This window comes from Mustela erminea, chromosome 4, assembly GCF_009829155.1.
Source record: "Mustela erminea isolate mMusErm1 chromosome 4, mMusErm1.Pri, whole genome shotgun sequence".
Taxonomy (NCBI): Eukaryota; Metazoa; Chordata; class Mammalia; order Carnivora; family Mustelidae; genus Mustela; species Mustela erminea.
The window spans coordinates 128,377,307-128,397,562 of record NC_045617.1 but is presented as its reverse complement, the minus strand read 5'-3'; the positions used below and the strand labels follow the sequence as shown (position 1 = coordinate 128,397,562).

General features: G+C 36.3%; 1 protein-coding gene across 14 annotated transcripts in view; it reads right to left on the bottom strand.

Moving 5' to 3' along the window:
• Nucleotides 1-2,657: 2,657 nt before the first annotated feature.
• PRPF4B (pre-mRNA processing factor 4B) overlaps nt 2,658-20,256 on the bottom strand; it is a 38,139-nt gene continuing 20,540 nt past the window's right edge. The window contains exons 7-17 of one of the 14 annotated variants that reach the window (XR_004285176.1): nt 18,067-18,140; nt 16,451-16,541; nt 15,647-15,794; nt 14,569-14,706; nt 13,801-13,954; nt 10,793-10,907; nt 10,059-10,210; nt 8,614-8,700; nt 5,053-7,279; nt 4,557-4,602; nt 2,658-2,829 (exon numbers count right to left, since the gene is read on the bottom strand). Coding sequence is in view for 3 of the 14 variants with exons in the window: in XM_032340992.1 (XP_032196883.1) it covers nt 7,076-7,279; nt 8,614-8,700; nt 10,059-10,210; nt 10,793-10,907; nt 13,801-13,954; nt 14,569-14,706; nt 15,647-15,794; nt 16,451-16,541; nt 18,067-18,140 (1,163 nt within the window). In the remaining 11 variants the exon portion in view is untranslated. Of the gene's footprint in view, nt 7,280-8,613; nt 8,701-9,545; nt 9,628-10,058; nt 10,908-11,610; nt 11,735-13,800; nt 13,955-14,568; nt 14,707-15,646; nt 15,795-16,450; nt 16,542-18,066; nt 18,141-20,256 lie in introns of those variants that run through there. The other 13 variants (XR_004285179.1, XR_004285178.1, XR_004285182.1 and 10 more) reach the window with 13 other exon arrangements.

Here is a 20,256-nt window from a genome sequence, read left to right as displayed (position 1 = left end):
TAAAAGACACTTCAAACACATGTTGAAGAAAGCAACTGTGGTTTCATTTTCCTCTATTCTATTTTTAGTAAAAGAATAAGGTTCAAATTATTTTCTTAGAAGCAGAGGTCAGAGAGAGTAGGTTTAGTTTTTAGATTAATTTCAAAGAACTTTCTAGAACTATCAATACAACAACAGAAAAATAAACTGTTCAAGATAACTTACCATAGAACAGTATTTTACCTAAACCCCATACAGTTGTGTCATTATCCCAAGTGGTAGAACATCCCTTTCCCAGAACAGCATGTAAAAAATGGACTCGTGCTTTCATACCATCCCAGCTTCCCCTCTCAACCACCTTTCCTCTCATTCTTACAATTCTCACTTGAGTCCCGAGCCTTATTTGGCAGCCTTTGTACCCATTCTCATTTTTACCTTCTTTACCTGCTTGGATCTTATCCCTTCACTTTTAGGGTCATAATAATGTAATTTTTATCCATAAAAGTTTCAGGAAAGGGACATGCCTGTTCTGTTCATCACTCTATCCCAAACAGTCACTGCGTGGTATGTAGATACCCTGGGTTAGGGAAAGGACTCGGCCCAGCCTCGAGAACGGTTGGTTATGTGAGAGCAGTCACGAGGGCCTTCTCCACAGCCAGGCTCTGCCATGTGACTGAACTGCACCTCAGGCAGGTTCCTTAACCTCAGTTCTTCACTTTCCTAATGTGTCAGGAAGGTAGTGGATCTTTCAGAGCACATAATCATGTGAGGATTGAATCAAGTGCCTGGCAAATTAAAAAGCAGATCAGAGGAAAGACATGAATGACACAAGAGGGCAGACTGGATGAAATGGGCCGTCTTGGGACTAAATTAACTGTCACTGGAGTAACAACTCAGGATTATTCACATCCTGCTTCTTACAAGACATGTGTCCACCATCAGGAACATGCTGTGGAGTGAAGACACAAGCCCTTGTTTCCAGGAAGACCAAGAGTGGGAGTGGACATGGGAGAGAGGAAACAGGAGGTAGGGAGGAGTATTTCAGAGGTAGGGGTAATGGAAGATCACGGTGTCCGCAGTTCCAAGAAATAGATTTCTGCACCGAAGTATTGCTTTGGTGGGGTGGGAGGCTTTGATGTCTTAGAGACAGGCAGGGCAAATCTTACTGGAAACATAACCAAGCTACTTTATTTAGGATGCCATTAGACCTAAAAAAGGAGCTAGTTACTGAAACACTTATCAGAGTTTCCTATTAGTCCCAAATTGTTTTAAATTTAACTATATAAAAAATGCATTAGCAGCAATGCTGATTTCAATTATAAGTCACAGGTACTTATTTTAATATGATTAGTAAGAATAGTGGAATTTTTAAAGCAGAGTCCCTAAAATGAGGTCAGAAAAGGCACATACATGGAAAGTAGATGTAGCCATCCTAAATTCATCTTGTCAAATGATGGGAGTAAAACAGGCAATATTTGGCTAAGAGAAAAACTTATCATTGGGGGTTGGGAGTACTGTAGTTACCAAAAGACTTGGAAGACTTAGCAATTTTTCAAACCTGTTGGAAGCCAACTTCCACCACTATTTTTGAAGAAACACTTGGAAGCTACTAACAGACACCTATAAATTGAAGTGATTCTTATTCAGGAAACTTCAGTTGAATTTGGCTTTCTGGCTGGCTTAAAAATTCCCCATACTTTGGCTGTCCAGTACTGACACTTTTTCTTGCCTCCTTTTTGGATCTTAACCGAGGCAGATTCTTTTCTCATCAATGAAAGCACAGGGAGAAAAGTCTCTTCCAAGTTTGCCATAACCCCCCACCCCCAGCCCCCACCAAACCGAATGCAACCTGCATACTACCTTCCCTAATAAAAAGCAGGATCTCATGACCCTTGTCAGTTGCTTTAGACAGAATATGTAGTTCTTCATCCTCTGCCAGCCCAAGTGGAACTACAGCTGGGGCCTTTGCAAGGCGGCTGTCCAGAGCCACTGCCATTCTGGCCCATTTCTTAGCACAACTAGGACTCGACCATTAGGTAGAGAAGATAGCACCTGCTAGATGGGTGTACCCGACACAGCCAGACACTCTGGCCCTGCCTCCTCCAATCCTGCTTTATATTAAAGATTCGATCTCCTTGTCCCTCTTTTAGGTATTTTACAGTTTTTTTGCTTTAAGCTGAGGACATTTCTTTAGAAGAAAATGAGATGTAGATACTCTAAGGATATGGTACATATTTGTCAGGCTTCCCCATGTACAATGAACCAACTGATTTAAATCATTACAGAAAAGGGAGCTACCTCCTTACTTATGATGTTTCTATTTGGCATGTGTTCTGCACTTAGCTGCTAGAAGTATTTTGATGTTTGTAAGGAAGATACTAAATTGGCTGTTGCCATGCAGCAGGTTCTGCCAAGTGGTTTGGTAAACTTCTCTCTACACCGTTCTCCTTCACTGAGGTTCACAATGCATATCAGATATCTTCTGAGAAGTTTTAACATAAATATTTAAATTTAATCTGACAGTTGCCAATCATATTTGGGCAGAGAATACCTTTCAAAGCACATCTATGAACACCAGTGAAATAGCCTATCAGAAACCTTGAGAGAGAATGCTGTTTTAACTTAAAACTAAACGTAAAATAGCAAACCCCAGCAAAGGAAATCAGGAAACAGTATGATAACAAGAGGCATATTTTATTAAGTTTTCCAATAATTGGAAACATTGCTGCTAAAATGCAAGTTACAATTCACATGATACCACAGTAACTGGGATACATGTTATTTTCAGAGACCAGCTTCCATATCTTGATCATTAAACGGAAAGATTCTTCAGAAGAACAGTCCCTTACCCTACATATAGAAGGAGAAAAAAAAATTAAAGATGCCATGATGATATCTATCAAGTAACTGGAAAACACTTTTAAAGTCAATTTAGTGTACATTATTGACATGTAAAAAAATACAAATGAATTTGTAGTGAACATTTCCGTAAGGAAGACATCCCATCTAGAAGGATGATAGAACTCATGTTGAAAATATGCTTGAACTAGGGTATGAAAAGGAAAGAAACACTTTTTATGAAGCCCAACTTCCAATGATGTCATCATAATTAATGAAAGGAAATTACTTATTTGAGTATCCATTTTTTTTCCCTATCTCCAACATTTAAAAGGGCATTCTTTAACTATTTGGCTTAAATTTGAAGATATTTGATTCCTCTGTTTCATTCCAGAGATCTTATTTCTACGTAACCAGCTAGCATTACAAAACGATGATAAAGAACAAGTAGAGCATAGTAGGAGGAATGCAAATATCAAATAGATCTGAGAATATTACATTTCTCTGCCTCTACCACATACCCTAAAACATACATTTTTTGTATTGTAGAAATGTCCTGAGTATTTGTTTTGGAGGAAAAAAAGGTGGTTACTATACTGAAAAAAAAATTAGAGTATCTTAAAAAACTCCTTTTGAAAGTAGTAGAGTGGAATGAGTTCTACATTGGGGAATAATAAGGATGCAACTAATAAAGACTAAGAGGAAAACAGGAATACTGGGAAGGTCTTTAAAATTTATGACAAGACACTCCCTTCCTTCAAAACCTCGATGCTCCCACCTGATGTCTGATACCTTTAAGAAGGTCCACATAGAGAACGGGGACTACAGCATATCTGGTTTCTGGATCTCACTTACCCCCTGACTACAGAAAGAACTATGACCTTTTCAAGGGTTATGTCCTAAGACTAAGGAACCCTGACGTCTGACAACCATGTGATATTTTGCTGTGAAGTCTAAAAAAACCCAAATGCTTTATCAGAGATTAACTTATTTAAAAACTATATAGCTACTTTGAAACATGAATGCAGGCTAAAGATAATTCACTAAATTATGACCACCATCTAATAGAGGTCTTAACAAAGTTCCAAATCTCTGCCTCAGCAAAATTTCTAATTCTAAGAAAATCATGTGTATGTATATAAAGAATGTTTGCAGAGTTCCTTTAGAGTAGACAAACCTAGGAATGCTAAATTTGGGAACAAAGATCTACTTCTCTCACTTAAGAAAAACTGACTGGTTCTAAATATTTATCTATCTTAAGACCATGACTGAAGCACTTACAAAAATAGTTACTAAAAGAGAAAGTCAGGGAATAGAGTATTAATGGAGTTAAAGTTCCACTTTCTATTCTTTTGCATCTGCCAAGGAAATAAGATACCTAAAGCTAAAAACTACTTTTTGATGTATGTGATTGTGGTGGTTTCTACCTTTCTAATAACCCCTAGTAACCAATTTTGATGGCCATGTATTATGTGGAATCTCACATTCAAGAGCCTTTCATAATATTACTACATTTAACCACTGTTTTTATTGGGAGGGAGGGAGGGAAGTGGGAAGTATGATAAAACAAGCACTTTACAGATGAACACCACAATAGCACTACTACTCTAAGTGCCAAACATTAATGAAACCCAAATCATAATGCTGAAAACTAAAAAATTAGACAAAAATTAAATGGAGAATTCCTTTTTTTCTTTTTCTTTCTTTTTTTTTTTTTAAATCTTTTATAGGACAGAAACCTTAGCTCATGTCTTCTGGCTGTCATCATCTTCCACTGAACTGCACCTAAAACACAAAGAACAAGTAACAAGCAACTTTGTTTTTTAAGGAATAGGTAATAGTTTTGAAGGCATAAGATGAACTGTTTCTAGTGGAAGTTAACTTACTTATTAAACACTTATATAAAATGAAGCCATGAAAATCACCAGAAGCATCAAAATGTTTACTACTTTTGAATGAAAATAACTACAAAAGACTTGAATATGCAGCATATTATCACCAAAATAAAGTAAGTCATGGTGGGAAAATCACTACCCATTTTGGTAAGGTAGACAAGCTGCACCCGTGAGGCCTTATTTAAAAGGCTTCACTCTACCTGAAGATGGAAACCACCTTTTATTTATTTTTAGTAAGTCTAAACCATGAAGAGACGGGGTGTAGATTCAAAGTTGGCTTATTATATCATCTATCACCTTCCTGGCTGTAGTTCATGTCTTTAAATGGAGCAAAACCCACCAGAAGAATGCTGCTATTCTGATTTTCCATTCTTGAATGCACCAAAATGTGCATGCTTGTTGTAATTAGGTGCCTGGGTGAATAAAAAAATCCCATTTACAATTTAAAAATATTATTTAAACCCCTAAAATCTGGTTATTTTCCACAATGCTCAGGAAGATAAGCATTAATTTTACCACCCAAACAGAAAAGATGTACACACATTTCTGAAAATTCTCTCCTACCATGTTAAAAATACAAATTCCTTTGTGTTGCAAAACCAAGCTGATTTACATGATTTGGTTTTAAATTGTTGCTAAATGTTTATCTACACATGCTGTCAGAAATAACCTTGTTAAGAAGGTGAAGCTGGTGTCTCAGCAAATCAGACCCCTTGGAGAAGGCGGTGAGTGGCCTGTGCCCCGTTTTCCTTTTCTCTTTCCGCACCATCAAAAGGAAAAGTGAGAAAATAGCAGAAACATTAGTTAAATCCTGAATTACACCCCATAACCTACAGGAATTATCTCACTACACTGAAAGCTGACAATATTTGTAGGATTTTTTTTTTGATGAAATAGTTAGGATCCTGATTATTAATAAAACAATCAACTTGTGGCTAAGCTTACATTTTTAACAAAAAAATCTTTTAAAGACTTAAAGGAAGAAATGAAAGGTTGCTTTTTAACTATTTATGGTTTACCTGACTTACCAGCACTGAAGACAAAAACTTTTAAAAATGGCTACAAATGCCTTGTTCACAAAAGACTTTATTATCTAGTGATGCATACTGAGAACATACAGAAATCTGCATGGTCCACTTCACATGCAGGAGAACAATCTTCACTTTACAATAAGTGAGTGTCAACTGTTTTATGCAATAGACAACACTTTAAAGTCACATTCTTAAAGAAAAGCTTCATTTACAAAAGAAATAAAAGGTAAAGAAGCAATTACCGCTTTTAAAAAGCAGCTGCTTTGTTCAAGAGTGGAAGGTTTATGCCTGTATTGAAAGACAACATGATCACAAATAATGAAAACAATGAACAAATGAAAAACACTTTTACCATAAAGCAGTACACTTTCAAAATGACATACAAATAGTTAAAAATTTCATTATGTTGTCTAACTTTTAAATATGAGGACTTTCAGAATTAGGCCTCAACATGTGTCATTAGTAAAGGAAAACGATGCCTTGTCTCTACGTCACTACGAACTGTATCTAACAAAATGTATATAAAGTCTATAGCAAGTTGGTCTAAAAAACTGAAAGTCAGTAAGAAACAGTACACTGAAGGCGCTGTGTCCATCAAGCGCACACTCTTCCGATTTTAAATGCGATGAACAGAAAGGAAACTGTAACTACGCCACAGTTGCAATGCCAAAAATAACACAACATCAGCTATCACACATGCAGGGAATTCCGCCACAAAGCTAATATCCCTCATTGTCAACTGTTCCAATAAAATAACATCTTAAAACACCAGTGATGTTGATGGTTTAGCTTACCTTCAGTGTACTGAATGTTGTACACAACCTGCTTTAAAAGAGGAGACCATCCCTGCAGGCAGGCTCAAGAAGGAACAGACCCCTTTCGGCACTGACTACACCAAGGGCATGCTGCTGTGGCCTGCACACACACACCTAGGAAAACGTGAATATAAACAGCATTTATGCTGGCCATTTTATCTGAAGACCAATATGAAGCCAAGTTTGCTAAAAATAAATCAACCACCCAGTATTACTACTCATTTTATAACAGATGCTTTTGTCTTTTATGTGAACTGCAACCATGTACATTAGCACTGTAATTTTGTGCAGTCTTGGCAATTAAAACAGTTCTACAGTGAAATTTCACATAAGACACAAAACAGATTAACTAACATTTCTAAAAGAAATATCACCCTTGGTGTTAATTCAAATATATCATGCTTCCTCAAATTTGCTGGAGAAATATTTATAAGTTTATATACATTAATAAACTGCTGTGAAATTTCTTCAGTCTTTGTATTTAATTACTCAAACCCTTGGAGCTTCTTCATCTCGTTTAAATTTTTTCCTGGATGAACGCATGCTGTAGGGCCTGGTTGATGCTTATTCGTTTAGCGGGGTCCAACATTAGGATCTGGTCCAACAAGTCCTTTAGCTGGTGTACTTTTTTACGTTGGTCTTCAGGAAGCCGCTGGCACCCAATCAAGTCAGCCAACAGGTCCTTGGTTGGATTAATGGTGCTCATGACAGTAACTTTCTCCTAAAAATAATTTTTAAAGATGTGTATGTCTACTTTTATAGAGTTACTGAGCATATGTATCTTAAATCAGACTGATTGGTCTATCGAAAATTTTAATATATGTACATATATATATCATCTATACAGATATAGAGATGATATATATATCATCTATTCATTTAAAACTTCATTTTGACAGACCGCGAGAAAGGGAACACAAGTAGGGGAGTGGGAAAGGGAGAGAAGCAGGCTTCCTGCTGAGCAGGGTGCCCAACGTGGGGCTCTATCCAAGGACCACTGGGTCATGACCCAAGCTGAAGGCAGATGCTTAACGACTGAGCCACCCAGATGCCCCTATTCTCTTTATCTTTGTAAGAACCAACTGAAAAAACTGAATGAAAAACAAACCCAACACCCCCCACCAGAAAAGAAAAAAACAACCCCAAGTTAGCTATGAAGATTTTTAAAAAACATACTGTAAGTTTGTAAAAAGATCAAACTGCTAACAGGAAGTCTATGAAAATCCCCACACTGTTACATAATTAATAATAATTATATGATTAAGAGCAATTAATAGTAATTAGTAATAACAACAGTAAGCACTTCCTGTTTCAACTCTCCTCTCCCTGCCCTGAAGTGGTGACAGACAGACATGGAACTGTGTGCTTATGGTTAAGTGCTCTGACAAAGTTAGGAACAGACAATATAATGGGGCAAAAAAGCGGAAAAGTCCCTATACTTCAACCTAGAGGGTTTGGAAAAGCTCATATAGAGCATGTATTTCCCCTGACGCTTCAAGTTGGATAAGTTATTTTTAGGGGATGAGGAGGGAGAGGAGGCAAGTAAGGTCAGGATGGTCTGTGAACAAAGGCAGAGAGAGACATGACATGACACGCCCTTCAGCTGACTGCCAAGTGTGGAATGGGGGAGGTTACAGAGACCCCGAGGGGGTGGGCAAACTGCTCAAGTCCACAGAGTTCATCAGAGAGGAACCCAACAAAAGGATAAGGATTTTAAGCACTGAGAATAACATGGTAAGATTTGTTTTTTCAAAAAGATCACTCTGGTAAGCAGTCCAGAAGCTGGATAGGAGGGCAGAGAAAGAAAATGCTCCCAAGAACAGAGGAAGAGGGCCTAAATATGACCTATCATAAAAATAGAGTCATTATACTAGACAAACATTTTTAATTCCCTTCCTCTTTCTCATAACCTCATTGTGTTTTATTCAGGAATTGGCCACCAGCAAAAAGAAATTATTTTTAGTGTTTTAAATATTCACAGCTCCTAGTACCACCCAGTATTCAGCTTGTTTACAAAAAGACAATCATTTAACGTAGCAGTTAAAAGGGACTTACCCTCTCTGTTACTTTATCAACTTCTATATACATGAAGTTGAGGTTTTGATCAAAATGTTGGTCTTTGAATACGCCTTTCCGAATCATCTGGCAATAAAGCAAAATAAAACTTGGGTTTTGAACTATTACGAAACAGTCTGGCCTACCAACAATTTAATACATAACAAGTCACAAATAAGACTTATTCAGTCTCTCTGGATTTCTATTCTCATTTAAGGAATCTCTTAGATTCCTTGCTCTGGAGGGTTTAACATATTCGAAAAAGCTAATATAAATGCTGTGCCTGAAACTACTTAATAACCTGAAATTATATTTTCCCAGGCAATGACTTAAACCAATTGTAATATCACGTTGTGCTTTCACTACTCAAAACGGAGACTCAAATATGAAATCATTTGTTCTTAGGAAAAATATTACATATTTGGGGCCTTTTCTCTTGGCAGTTTAAGAAACCCGATGACGTTTCACAAATTATGTTCCAAGAGCCCTGAAATGATACAGGTCAGACCTTGTTAAAACAAATACCAACATAACTAATTCCTGTGTAACTTATTCTAAACGAGTCCAACATGAGAGAATTGGGACAGTACCTAAAAAATAAAAAACATAATGGCTTCTGACTTATATGGGGCAAAATCTGTACTCGCTCAGAAATTCAGCAAATAAGCTAAAATTACCAAAGTTTAAGATATGGCCCTGGGACAGGTTTATAAATGCCTGAAATTTCTGCTTCATTTCTGAAACTAATTATTGTACCTGAAGCATTAAGGGTGAGTTTTATGTTAGAAAGAGGTCAATTTTAAGTGAGTTTTTCTTGGTACCTTTCCCAAATAACTTTCAATCTTTAATAAACTGATTGCCATCAAGTTCCTTTTCCAATATTCACCCCGTCATTCTCTGACAACTGAGCCCTTCTTCACATCTGAACTAACCTGACCTGCATCTTTTTTCATTCCACCTCTCAAGCATGTTTGGTGCTGTTACCAATAACGGTGTGCTCCCAAGGCTGCTTCTCTGCCCATCATTAAAGGATAATAAATGGAACAAGGGAAGAACAAAGATATGAAACAGTCATATATATACAAGTATGGTGCTTAACAAATTTATGCTCATCAATCTCTCTTCCTCAACTCCACTTCTACTCTAAACTGTAGGACCCTACCCTCCTGCTTAACACAGTAAAGAAAAGCAAAGAGACATTAGAGGTGAAGAGGAAAATGGAGTTCTCTTAATCACTTCTGATAGCTCTTGGATGATGAGAACCATTATTTTTAAATAGCAGAAATTTAAAAGAGCTAAGCAATCACAGTAACCATACACCTGCCTTTCTGAAATGGTTTTATAGCCATTAGTGATGAGTAAAGTGGCAGCAATCCACTGGTCTACAGTAAACTATTGCTAAGACCTTGAAAAACAACCAGAAACAGCTCATGTTAATGTCCTACCTTATTTGGCATCTTTCCTTTGAGATCCATGGCGAGCTTCAACATATGGTTATTGGTTTTGCCAGGAAATAAAATTTTTCCAGTGTAGAGTTCATATAAGGTACAACCTACAGACCACATATCTATACCATAATCATAGCTTTTACCTATAACTGAAAACAAAACTGAAGTTTAATACACGATGACAGAAACAATCAACTATTTTCGTTAATAGGGGGTTACTTTAGCTTGGCCTACATAACTGCAATCTTAATACCTCTCTTTGGCATTAGCTTCATGTTTTTTCCCCACTAATTCTTAACAGACTCTTAAAAAATGAGGGAATGAGAAAGGAATTGAAAGGGTGGGGGGGGGCAGAAGGAAATGAATATTTCTTTTCCCATTTCACCTTTGGTGGAGGTGCTAACCAGCCTCAACCAAGGCAACAGGAAGAGCAAAAAACAAAGGTCCCATACAATCCATAAATTTGATAATCAGACCTTGAGTAATCAAGAGCAGTCTTCTAAAGCCGAGGATTTTCCACAACTGTTTTGCTACTCTTGCCAGACATGATCAAGACTCCTGTCACAACTACCACCATTCCACCTGAGGAGGATGAACTTGCTACGGTTCCCTTCCTCATCAATGACCTCGTGCAGCTGCTGAAGTGCGATGGAAAACAGTACTTAGACATTAAATATGCTGTTTCCACTGTGTATGATGGCCCAGGTCAAAAAACATTTGAAGAAACTTACTGATTTCAGGAGCACGATAAAATCTACTGACAAGATAAGGTGTTATGTCATTATCCGCAACATGTGAAGCTGACCCAAAATCGCAGAGCTTTAAAATAGTTTTTGATTCATTAACCTGCAAAACATTTTATCATGGAAGTTTAATTCATGCCAGAAATAATTAAGGCAAGTAATCAGATAAAAATAATTGGCTCTGAGAAGTTATTTCCAATACTGAAAACAAAGTTACCCATTTTACAATTCCTTTTCTAATTATCTTATAATTCAATTTCCTAATTATAAAAAATTAAGAGCTATCAAATATTTGAATATAATTAGTAAAAGAACTTTTTTCAGTAACGAAGTATGGGATAATACCAAGTACATTCAATTTTAACCAATGTTACTTTGAGAAGGGGAGTAGTAAGAGAAAAATCTCATTGGAGCATAGCATCTTCTAAAAATGCCCAGAATACCTGAATAAAGTTGAGTTGCTATTTAAAGGAACATGAAGATAATTCATTAATAAACAATCAGACTTAGATCAACTTTCAACTGACTGAAGTTAACTTTCAGTTGCCAGAAAATTATGATAGCAATGAAAGCAGAGGATGATTCAGATTACATGTGGACAAAAACAGAATAAAAACATTCTTCATCCGTAGCTGCTAGACCATCCCAAATTTAGCAATCACTTCAAGTCTAAAAAAATATTAAATCCCTTAAATATAAAAAAGGTATTAGTCAAGAAAATGTTAAATACATTTGGCACAACTGATAAATATGAACTCTATATTAGTTATTTGTTTCTTTTTTCCTTTGTAAATACTTCAACATACACAGTAACAGTGACATCTGCTGAGAAAGGCTGGAGTTGCTCCCATGGCTGCTGCCACTCATGAGTCAGAAGCATGTTCAGGATTAACAAGTGAAGATAATTCATATTCCAGAGTCCCTTCCCCCCTTCAAAAGAGACACACACAAATTCCGAGTTGGGACTTGAACTTGGCCTATCGTTCCCACCCCAAAGAAACATAGAACTTTAAATAAATAGCCTTACGCACTTTCTACTGGGATACCATAAAGTTTGGTCAGTGTTACAGATTGGCCCATTACAGATGATACCCACGGAATTAAGCTATTAATGGAAATGATTATTTCTCACTGCCATATCCATAACCATTCTTTTCTCTTGGAGGACCAGGAAAATCGGTATCTTCAAATGCAAAAGTATTTTGAAGCTTTTTGAGGTATAAACTGCATTCAGCTACTTAAGGATGCAGTTTAGAACCCAGAGAAATCCTGGGACAATTTTAAAATTAGAACCTATCAGTAGGGCTCTTGGGCTGGCTAAAATGCCTTTAACAATTGCTGGGTATCCACACTTATACACACTCCACCAGTTTGGCTAGACAACATCTATCCTCCCTGAGGAACATGGTACTCCTTACCACACTGATGGTTGATTCTGGGCTAAAAGCTTTGAATTTTCATTCACAAACAGCTCCCTCTAGTTTCTGATGTCTACTTTCCCCCTTTCTCAGGAAGGAGACAACATCCAGGGTCTGAAGTCCAGCTGTAAAGCTATACTAGCGTAGCATTAACTTAAGGAAAACAAAGTTTTAAAAACAAGAGCTCCTAAGATTCTGGCAAATGTCTTATTCCTTAACTTCTATGGTGGTTACACAGATGTTCACTGTAGTTAGCTACCTTTAAATTTTACATATTGTAAACATGCTTTGATACAGATGATATATTTCACAATTTACAAGAGAAATAAAATTGAGGTTAAAAATTAACTATGAAGCTGACTAGACAAATCTACAATTCATTCGTAACATGAAGTCTACAATTCGTTTATTTCACTGTAATTATTTAGCTCCTCTACACCCAAGTTATATTAGATGTGTAACAGACTGTGAAGTCAAATAAAATCTATTACAACAGCATGTTTCATAACTAATGTGGTCATCTGGAAGGAAATATTTTAAGGTATTAAAAGAGAAGAAAAATCTGAGTAAGAGCTAAGCTATTGATGAGGTATTCTTAATGAACTTTAATGGGTCATAATCTTTTAAAAGGGTAGAATATGGGGTACCTGGGTGGCTCAAGGCAGTTAAGCATCTGCCTTTGGCTCAGCTCATGATCTCAGGGTCCTGGGACTGAGCCCCGCATTGGGCTCTCTGCTTGGCGGGGAGCCTGCTGCCCCTCTCTCTGCCTGCCTCTCTGCCTACTTGTGATCTCTCTGTGAAATAAATTTAAAAAATCTTAAAAAAAAAAAAAAGTGTGGAATGTTATCAACAGACAAGCTAGGAATTCCCCAAGTTGTGAACATAACCCCAACTCTGAATACCTCAGAACAGGGTTAAAGAAATGGGGCCAGGGAAGGAAGTGGTATGTATGCATTGTGTGCATTCATCATTCCCCTATGAAAATGTATTATTTCTAAATTTAAGAAACACAAACCCCGTGAAAGTTGCGTATTACCACTCCAGAAGTCTTTAGTTAAGAGGTGAAGAATGTGAAAGAACACCTTTCAACTTAACACCTACCTAATCACAACTGAGCTCTTCTGTCTTTGGGCCCTTCCTGGGCACCTATAAAAACACTACTCTATACAACTAGTTAAGAGATAATTCCTTTAAATGTCTCTAAACCTGTGAGACCACAAATCAGAGAACCAAGAGCTGTGAACACTATTTCAAATCAGCAAGATGTGCATTTTTTGTGTTTAGGTACCAGAGGAAGCCCATCATTACTATATTAAGGCCCTCTTGGGATTTGTGTGTACTCTAAATCCATCAATCTTAAAGGATAAAACTGAGACAACAGCCTATTTCCTCTTTCTTTGTACTTTACTATAAAATTTCACGGACTCATTTCTAAAAAAGTAAACACTGGCTAAGTCCTTTGTAACGGGTAGTATGCTGAGTTATTCTTTTAAGACATCATTTCTAGAATAATACAGTGGTTATCACATTCCTCATAACCTATATGGATGTACAAGGCAGCATGATTGTTTAACTTACCAGGATATTGTCTGGCTTGATATCTGCATGTAGAATATTGCATCTTTTAAGGAGTTTTAATGCCAAGAACAACTGTTGACTGTAGGATCTTACAGCTTTAATATGAAGACCAACATCCTTACCATATTTTTTTAACACCTCTCGTAAATTCATACTTTTAGGAGAGAAAAAAACAACAACCCACAAAATTAGGGGTTAAAATGCAAAATGGAAATAAAAAAGGCAAACACATGTTCAAGCATAAAGTAAAATCAAATCCAAAATATTAATTAAAATGAAAGTATCTGTTCATGAGCCCTCTCAGATGTTTAATAAATTATTCTACACTGAAATGAAAGCACATGAACCTGTGTGTATGTAAGACAATTCTCCAATAAAACTCAATTTTCAAAATAAATGGAAGGGAAGACATACAGTGGTAAAGTTCTGATTGATTTTAGAATGGGTTTACATTTCAAAGTCCAAAACTGAAGCCATACTTTTGAAGATCAAAACTGTATTTCTACTTCACTACTCCCATTTCTTTTTATTACATTGTGATCCTTTCTTAAAGTATTTAACTTTCAGAGAATCTCTTGTTGAGCTGAAGGCTACATTAGGTTAGTGTCTGGCACACAGGTCAATTACTTTCTACATTAATGATTGTCACAAAGCTAGTTCTTAACCAAAAGTAAACAACAAAACCAGCTAACTAGTAAAAATAAACACACAGAAATTTCTCATGTTGTTTATCTAAATTTTAAGTAATGTACAGGGTTGACAGTGTACCTTAGAGGCTCAAATACGAGACAGAGATGCTGTTTGTGGTAAAAGTGTCTGAAGAGTCGCAAACAATGAAATTTATCATCAGGATCAGCATCGTTAAGTTTTTTCAGGAATTCTAGTTCTTTTAAGCCAGTTTTTTGCCTGAAAAGAAAAAGAGAATTAATTCAAAACTGAATACAGAAGAAAATTAAATAATATTTACTAGTTCCAGTTTGATGTATCATAGATGGTAAGTAGCTCGGATTTTTTAAGTACTAATAGTAATTCTGTTAAGGAATGACAACTTTGTATGTCACTCAAACAATATTTTATACTTAGTCAAATACGGTTCCCCTGGAGCTTATTTCCACAATAATTAATAGAAAGAAGTACTGCAGGAATAAACCCACCTTGCCTGAAGGATATTCAATCTTGTACATTTTTTTTTTTTTTTCTTTCCAGGGAGAGGGGAGGGGCAGAGGGAGAATCCTAAGCAGGTTCCACACCCAGCTCGGAGCCACATATGGGGCTTGATCTCACAACACTGAGGTCATGACCTGAGCTGAAATCAAGAGTCTGATACTTAAATGACTAAACCACGCAGGCGCCCCAAATCTTACCTATTTTTATTTCAAAGACATCTTGATGTAAATGCTATTTTAACAAAAATGGAACCATACTATATAAGAGTCTAAGAACAGATGTCTTACCAAATACTAGGATTTGGTTTTCCTCTAGAATTTTGGTTATCATTTGTCAAATAGGTCATATTTTTAAAATGGCTTTAAAAATGTTTTCTAAGCCTATGGTAGCTGAAGATGTTTATGTATATCTATAATATAACAGTTCTTTTCAGTGTTTTAAAGCTGATGGCAAGTTGACTTTAACATCAGCTCACTGTGTGGTAGAGACTGTGCTTATTAAAACCTATGGGTTTGACAATTACCTCTATTATACAAAAGAAAAAAAGGCAACAGATTCACTACCAGCCTTCTGTCATTTTAAAACTGCAATACTTTTATAGATTGTGTTACTTTTTAAAAATGTTCACTTGTGAATACCTGAGTTTTTAAGTTTCATTACATAGGTCTTCTGAACTTACATGAGCTCATTGTTTCTGATGATTTTTACAGCCACTTCTTGGTTGGCTCTTGCATTATCTCTGGCTCGTACAACATTACTGAAGACACCCTGGCCAGTGTAGCCATACACATTGTAACGCTTATCTAGGACTTCACCTATGTTCACACCTAAAAAAGTAAATTAAAAAATGGGAATTTTGACCATAATAAATACTTAACAAAACTACGAGATATACATAATAAAGTACAAAGAAACACAGTGCAGTCACTTATAAAAAAAAAGTGTCAAATCTCTACTGTGTGCCTGGTTTCCTAGACAACACAGAGAATCAAAGATGAGCCGCCATCAGTCACTCTTTCATAATGTGGTTCAAGCTGCATGCCCACTTCCTATTAACTGCTGAGGATTTTAACATTGAGTAGGGAAGAAATGTGCTCACTGAAGTGTTTCCAACTGTAGTCCTGAATGACAAATACTGCATGACTGGCATCCCAAGTTCCTTGTGTGTCGTTTTTCTTGGTTTCAGATCAAGACGAGGAAGTGACGTTCCCCCTTCCTCCTGGAGGATTATCTCATGGCTGAAAACAACTTTGAATAGATTTAGGTTGCACATCAAGTCTTTACCTCACTTCTATGCATGAAGCTCCTGAGCTGCTTACTGGAATATAACATGGCTTCACGCAGCTATTAGATGTGCCATCCATTTTAAGTGATGGCACTGGGATGTGACTTTCAGAGTTCTTCAATGTGTGACTGCATCAAGCAACATACTTCTAAAAAATGTTGTTAACAAACCTAAAATTAATCAGAACTGTGAACTTACGGTAATAGCCTTCTGCATCTGTCCAGTTATCCCTGAGGTTGGGATTCTCTTTGAAATCCTTTCCAATGCCAGCAGCCCGAAGACGAGCACTCTGAAATGAAGGAGGCAACAAAAGCTATTTACCTACTAATCAGGCAGACACTTAAAGCACTTCCTTTAAAACCAAAATGGGGAAAACCGGCTGTAATTTAAGAAAAACATTTTAGCCAAATTAAGTCAACTCTTACCATCAACTATGTAAATGCAATATACCTGGAAACACAATTAGCAAAGTCTCACATCACAATGATGCTCAGGAAAAAAATGAACAAAGTTATCTTCAAAAACTCTTAGGAATATGACTAGGGGATTATAAATGAAAATAAAAACTCAAAAACCAGATACTGTTTTCTACAGCTATTAACAGACAAAGGAGGACAAAAATTACAGATGGGCATTCAGTTAACAGTATTCAACTCTCCTACCAATTTTCACATTTCTTTTACTGCTGATTTCTCTTCACATATATGCTGCACTAACAGTTCGTGTGGGAAATTAAGAGTATCTGCACTTCTGAAGAGTATGATGTACCATCTTCCATGATACCCGGAAGACCCTTCCAGGTCCAAGCAAATGAGGTGCACGGATACTTTCACTGGCTTAATCATTTCATTCTCTCTTAACCTAAGCTTCATTTTGACATTCCTGCTGCAAAGTAGAGATACATTACTTAAGCCGATGACCAGTGTCTTCAGGGTGATGGACACAGACTGCTTAATCTTACTCTATTCTTAATTTCTCTATTTTACGTCCACTTCCCCTTGCTAAAGCTTCCCTATTTCCCATGTTCTCTTGAATTTATAACGAAAATGGTCTCATACTTTAAAAATATGTTTTTAAGATTTTTTCAAAAAAGTCACTAATAGCTAAAAAACCCATTTGTAATAACATTCCCAACTCTTCAGTGAATGTACTAGGATCCAAATCCTAAGTTCTCAATCACCCACAGTATCGAAGTCCAAAGGAGACTCTGTTCTAATACAGGCCTGGAAATTACTGACATCACCTTGTTTCAGCTAACTATGCACCACAACCCTCCCCCCAACCCCAGTTTGTAAAATGAAAAAATAGTTGTTTCAAAAAAATACACGTTTAAGTCATCTGGTGTTTAACTTTCCTGAAGCTCTTGAATTGCTCTACCATACTTGTTTTTAAAATCTTGACCTAATTTTAGACTTAAGAGAAATGTTGCAACACTAGTACAAAGAGTTTCCAGATACCCTTCACTCAGACTGTCCAAATGTTAACATTTATTAATTCGCTTTATCCTTTTTTTCTCTTTTTGTACAACACAAACACATACTTATTATACATACATACATATATATATGTTTTTCTTAAAATAAAGATTTATTTGACACAGAGAGAGACGGAGAAAGCAAGCACAAGCAGGGGACACAGCAGGCAGGGGAGAAGCAGGCTCCCCACTGAGCAAGGAGCCTGCTGTGGGGCTTGATTCCAGGACCCAGGGATCACTGACCTGAGCCAAAGGCAGCCGCTTAATCAACTAAGCCACCCAGGTGCCCCTATATATATTTTGTTTAAGAGTTATGTTTTTAGGATTTAAAATTACTTACATCAAAATAGGCGGCAAACATATCATCAGATTCTGTAAACATATCAGGTGCCAAGAGCTTTTTCTGAGATGAACCTTAATGGAAATTGATAGTAATAATTTGAAAAACAAAGAGATACAAATTAAAACACAAATAAGTCATCAATGTAATATCACTAGCAATTCAAACTTGTACATGTTTTTCATTAATACACAACTTAAAGTCACTTTGTAACACTTAAGATGTATGAAGTTATGCATTTACTAAAAGGATGCATTTCAGAAAGTTGAAAGGCTTAATGATAGTACTTTCTCCACTGTTTTCTCCAATATTTAAATTAATATGCTAATAGCTAAATGATGATTATGTATTAAAATCAAAGTTCCTCTTCAAAAAATTCTATTTCCAAATTGCAACTTAAATCTCAAAAGGTTAACAACCCCACTACAGATCTAGATCTCTATGTATCCCCTAAACAGTCCAATAACCCTGAGAAAAACTGGGCAAAATAAAAGGAACTCCTTAAAAAAAGGAATGTAATGGCTTTAAGTATAAGAACATACATCCAATCTCACTTATAGTAAGGGAAATGCAAAGTAAAATTACAACAAAATACCCTTTCTCTTTTGAGATGGGCTAAAAACCCCGAAAAGTAGGATAATATCCTGGTAACAAGGCCCTGATAAGCAAGTACTCAGACATTACTTGCAGGGGGCAAAAACTGTATAAGCCTTACAGAGTAAGGAAACAGATCACAATTACACTCTTTTGACCCAGCAACCTCACTTCTAGGAAATCACTTCAAAGACACAGTGGTAAGCATTAAAAAAGTGAGTGCAATGCCACTATAATTAATGTTCCAATGAATAATCAACAATTGGATACAACCCAAACGTCCACCATTAGAAGACACAGTTCGAATAAACCTTGGCACATTCATCACACTGGAATAGCACGTAACTGTAAAAAGGAATGAAGATCTTTTCATACCAGTAAGTGGCATATTAAATTCAGTGTGTGCTTGTGTGGGCAAAATATACACACGTGTGAAAAACATTTTAATAATCAAACAGAAGATACTAAAAATCAAAAGCAAATTAAATTAACCTACATCTATCAAATGTGTGGTATAAGCATACTGAAGTATTTCAAATGACTTTAACCTTAGAATGTACCCCAAGGATAAAAAGAATCATTAAATTTTCAATTTGCATTCACTACATTCAATATTGGTGATTATACTGATAACTATGTAAAAAAAAGCTTCAAAATAACTAAATAATCATGTTATTAAGGATCACATTTTTCACTATAAGAAAATAAAAAATCAATGTTAAAACTCCTATAATTTCAAGTTTGAAAGGGCAATTTTTCAGTATGAATCTCCCCTTTTCAAAAATGTATGTATGTCCTAGCTTTGCCCACTGAAAAATGCCATGAATAATGAGCACTCCTAAGTGCTTTGTGAAGTCTAAATGGCATTTGCTATTAAATGGAACCACGGTTCCTTGGAGCAATAGCGGTTTCTGTTCTGGAACATGATAATGTGCAAGGTGATCCTGTGATACCTTCCAACGTAGCAGAACGGGAGTTTGCAAACTACAGAGTGGGGCAAATCTGGTCCCCTGCTTGTTTTTATAGGGCCCATTTTTACATTTTTAAAGGTTTTTGGGGAAAACAAGAGAATACTTTGTGACATGTGAAAATTATATCAAATTTAAAATTTTGGTGTTCACAGTTTTCTTGGGAACACAGCCGCTTCTGCATTACAAGAGCAGGGTTCAGTAGTTGGAACACACAAAAAAACACATAAATTACAAAAGCCTAAATACTATCTGACCTTAGTTGCTAACCAGTCCTAGAAAGAAACACATTAATAAATATATTAATACCAATATATCCTGTAGGGTTTGGATCAAAAAGACACTGGAAACCAACTTAAAAAGGCTTCCTCCGTCCCCATCTCAGTTGGAGAGAGAATTTAAGTACATGATACCAAATAATGAAAACCTGACAAAAACAACCCCAATCTCACCAGTCATCTCCAGAGGTTGTTAATGTACCAAATCTATTCTATGGTAAGTATTAGTCAATAAAGAAAACAACCAAGCATTTATCCCGACTTTCCTGTACAAACTGTATTTCCTGGGTAACCAAAGGATGGAAATCTCTCTTTTTCTTTACGGAATTACAGCTAATAACTCAAAAAGA